Source organism: Oratosquilla oratoria, chromosome 37 (assembly GCF_046742065.1).
Source record: "Oratosquilla oratoria isolate Oo_2021 chromosome 37, ASM4674206v1, whole genome shotgun sequence".
Taxonomy (NCBI): domain Eukaryota; kingdom Metazoa; phylum Arthropoda; class Malacostraca; order Stomatopoda; family Squillidae; genus Oratosquilla; species Oratosquilla oratoria.
The window spans coordinates 29,906,047-29,908,546 of record NC_134813.1 but is presented as its reverse complement, the minus strand read 5'-3'; the positions used below and the strand labels follow the sequence as shown (position 1 = coordinate 29,908,546).

The following is a 2,500-nucleotide window of genomic DNA, read 5'->3' as shown; positions in this document are numbered from 1 at the left end:
ACACGCACACATACATAAATCCATGCATTATATACACACACACACACACACACACACACACACACGCACGCACGCACACACACACACACACACACACACACACACACACACACACACACACACACACACGCACACACACATACACACACACACACACACACATATGTATATATATATATTTATATATATATATGCATATATACACATGCTTATGGACAACATCTATGTATGATGATAATACAATAATGATAATAAAATGTAACCAGGAACAGCCTTGTTATTTGTGTACTTATATACATGAATTTATATCTAATATCTTAAGCACGCATTTGTAAAGGCTCAGAGTATGCATATGCATTATATACGTGATGCATAATTACACTGTTTTTCGATTCACGTCATGTGTAACTCAGTCATCACAAAATAGCATATCCTTTTTTTTTTTTTTTTTTACGCAGATATGAGGTGTGGTATAGATGGGAAAGATCATGTTTGTGCGTGTCACTTCATGTTTTCTGTGAAAGATCCTGAAACGAACGAAAACGGAGAAATCCTGTCCGTCATTTGTTTTGTTTATCCCCCCCGCCCGCCCGCCCGCCCCCTCGAACCCACACGGTTCCTCTCAAGGTTCTTCAGAGAGCTCTCCGAACTCAAAGCTCCCCGAAGTCTTGACGTGGTCTCTGCTTCCGACTTCTGGCCAAAGGAAGCAAACCGACCCCCTGTGTCGAGAGGAAGAGGTGTTGGAAGTGGGGGGAGGGGGGGCGGACGGGGCGGGGGTGATGGGAGGTTCCTGTTGCGTGTGAAAACAAGAGGCGGATGCGGAGGATTCCTAAGTCCTTGTGAGCGGAGGACCCACGAGAGGAGTCGAAGCAGCAGCAGCAACAACAACAATGAGAGTGGGAGGAGGCAGGAACCTTACAATAACAACAACAACAACAATAGATCCTGTGTCCTGACAACGTGGACTTAGGACTTAAGGTTGCTCACTTACCTGTGTGTCCTTGGGAGTGCGCCGAGTGGTCGGACCTCAAGGCAGGGTCGAGGGCCAGCATTTGAGGAGCGGCGTGGGTGAAGGGGAACTGGCCGAGGTAGCCTCGCATTCCTCCTACGCCGCCTCCCGAGCCCACCATCAGAGGCTCGAGGAGCTGAGAGGCTTGAGAGGCCAGGCTCCGTGCCGCCGTGTACGCCGAACTCCCGAGGGAGACGGCCGAAGAACCTCCAAGAGCTCCTGAGGTCAGAGTCCCCGAAGTCAGGGCGTTGGAGGTCAAGGGGCTGGCACCCAAGGACGACCCTAAGGAGGACCCTAAGGAGGTGCCGATGGATGAGCCCAGTCCTGAAGGGGACCTCTGCCCCTCCGAGTGCGAGCCGAGCCCGAGGAGCTCCTGAATAGCGAAGGGGGACCGCTGAGGGAGCGTGGCCCCTGTGGAGGCGCCCCCCATGGAGCCGACGGACCCCATGCCCCCCATTCCCCCCATTCCCCCCATGCCCCCCATGGTGCCAAGCATGTTGGCGTAGAGGGCGCCACGGTCTGGGTGGAGTAGGTTCATGACGAAGGCGATGAGGGTACTGTCCTCGGTGGCACTACACTTTTCCAAGTTCTTCGTACAACTTTCTTTCGACTGAGTCTTTCGTCCTTATTTTTTTCCTTTAATACTCTCTCTCCCTATCTCTCTCTCTGAGATCCTACACTGTATCCCGGGTCCCATCTGGTCCCTGGGACGTCCAGCGCACACGTCGGGACGCGGTCTTCCTCTCTCTCTTCCCCCCCCCACAGATCCCACAAGTCACGTGGTCCCGTTCTCTCCCGAGTTCGGCCAGGACTCCCGCGCGAAGCTCTCCGCGCGTTCCAAGCACGACCCAATAAATGCGACAACGTCGACGAAGTCGAGGCGGCGGCGACGGTGGTGGGAGTGGAGGCAACAGCGCCCTCAGCAGCAGCAGCAGCAGCAGCAGCAGCAGCAGCAGCAGCAGCAGCAGCAGCAGCACCGACAGCAGCAGCAGCAACACGTTCCAGGAATGGTGACCAAGAAGACACCAGACGTGGTGGTGGTTGAGCCAGGAGTGAGCCAGGGGCTTTCTGATGAGCCTATGCTTGTAGGGGCACGGTCCCCGAGTGGCCCAGGTGGCCCGGTGATCCGACCTTATTGTGGCGAAGGCCCGGGCCACAACGGGCGTGCGCCGGCGTTCGGGCCACACACACCACCGCCCCTACTCCAGCTAATTGGGCCCGCCACCCGGACTCCGCCATATTAGCAATTACCGCGGGGCCGGGCCAAGCTAAGCTGTAAACAGCACCATATTTTTAACTTTACCCCGCCTTTCTCGCCTTATTTACTTATACCAACACTAGTATTTCCCCATTATCATAAATAAACTTAACGTACCGACTAAAATAGACTGTCAATATAGCACGCACTTTAATTCTCAGTCCAAAAAAAATATTCCCTAAAAATTGAGTCAGGACCAAAAAAGGCATCATCTTCCCGCTGGCTCCACCCTG

At 53.7% G+C, this 2,500-nt stretch overlaps 1 protein-coding gene across 1 annotated transcript in view; it reads right to left on the bottom strand.

The window, feature by feature from the left end:
- Nucleotides 1-1,984, bottom strand: part of LOC143019413 (uncharacterized) — a gene marked incomplete at its 3' end in the record, with an annotated part of 167,825 nt that extends 165,841 nt beyond the window's left edge. Inside the window, exon 1 of the mRNA XM_076175048.1 lies at nt 992-1,984. Within this exon, the coding sequence (XP_076031163.1) occupies nt 992-1,547 (556 nt within the window). The remainder of the gene's footprint in view (nt 1-991) is intronic.
- Between the last annotated feature and the right edge of the window lie 516 nt (nt 1,985-2,500).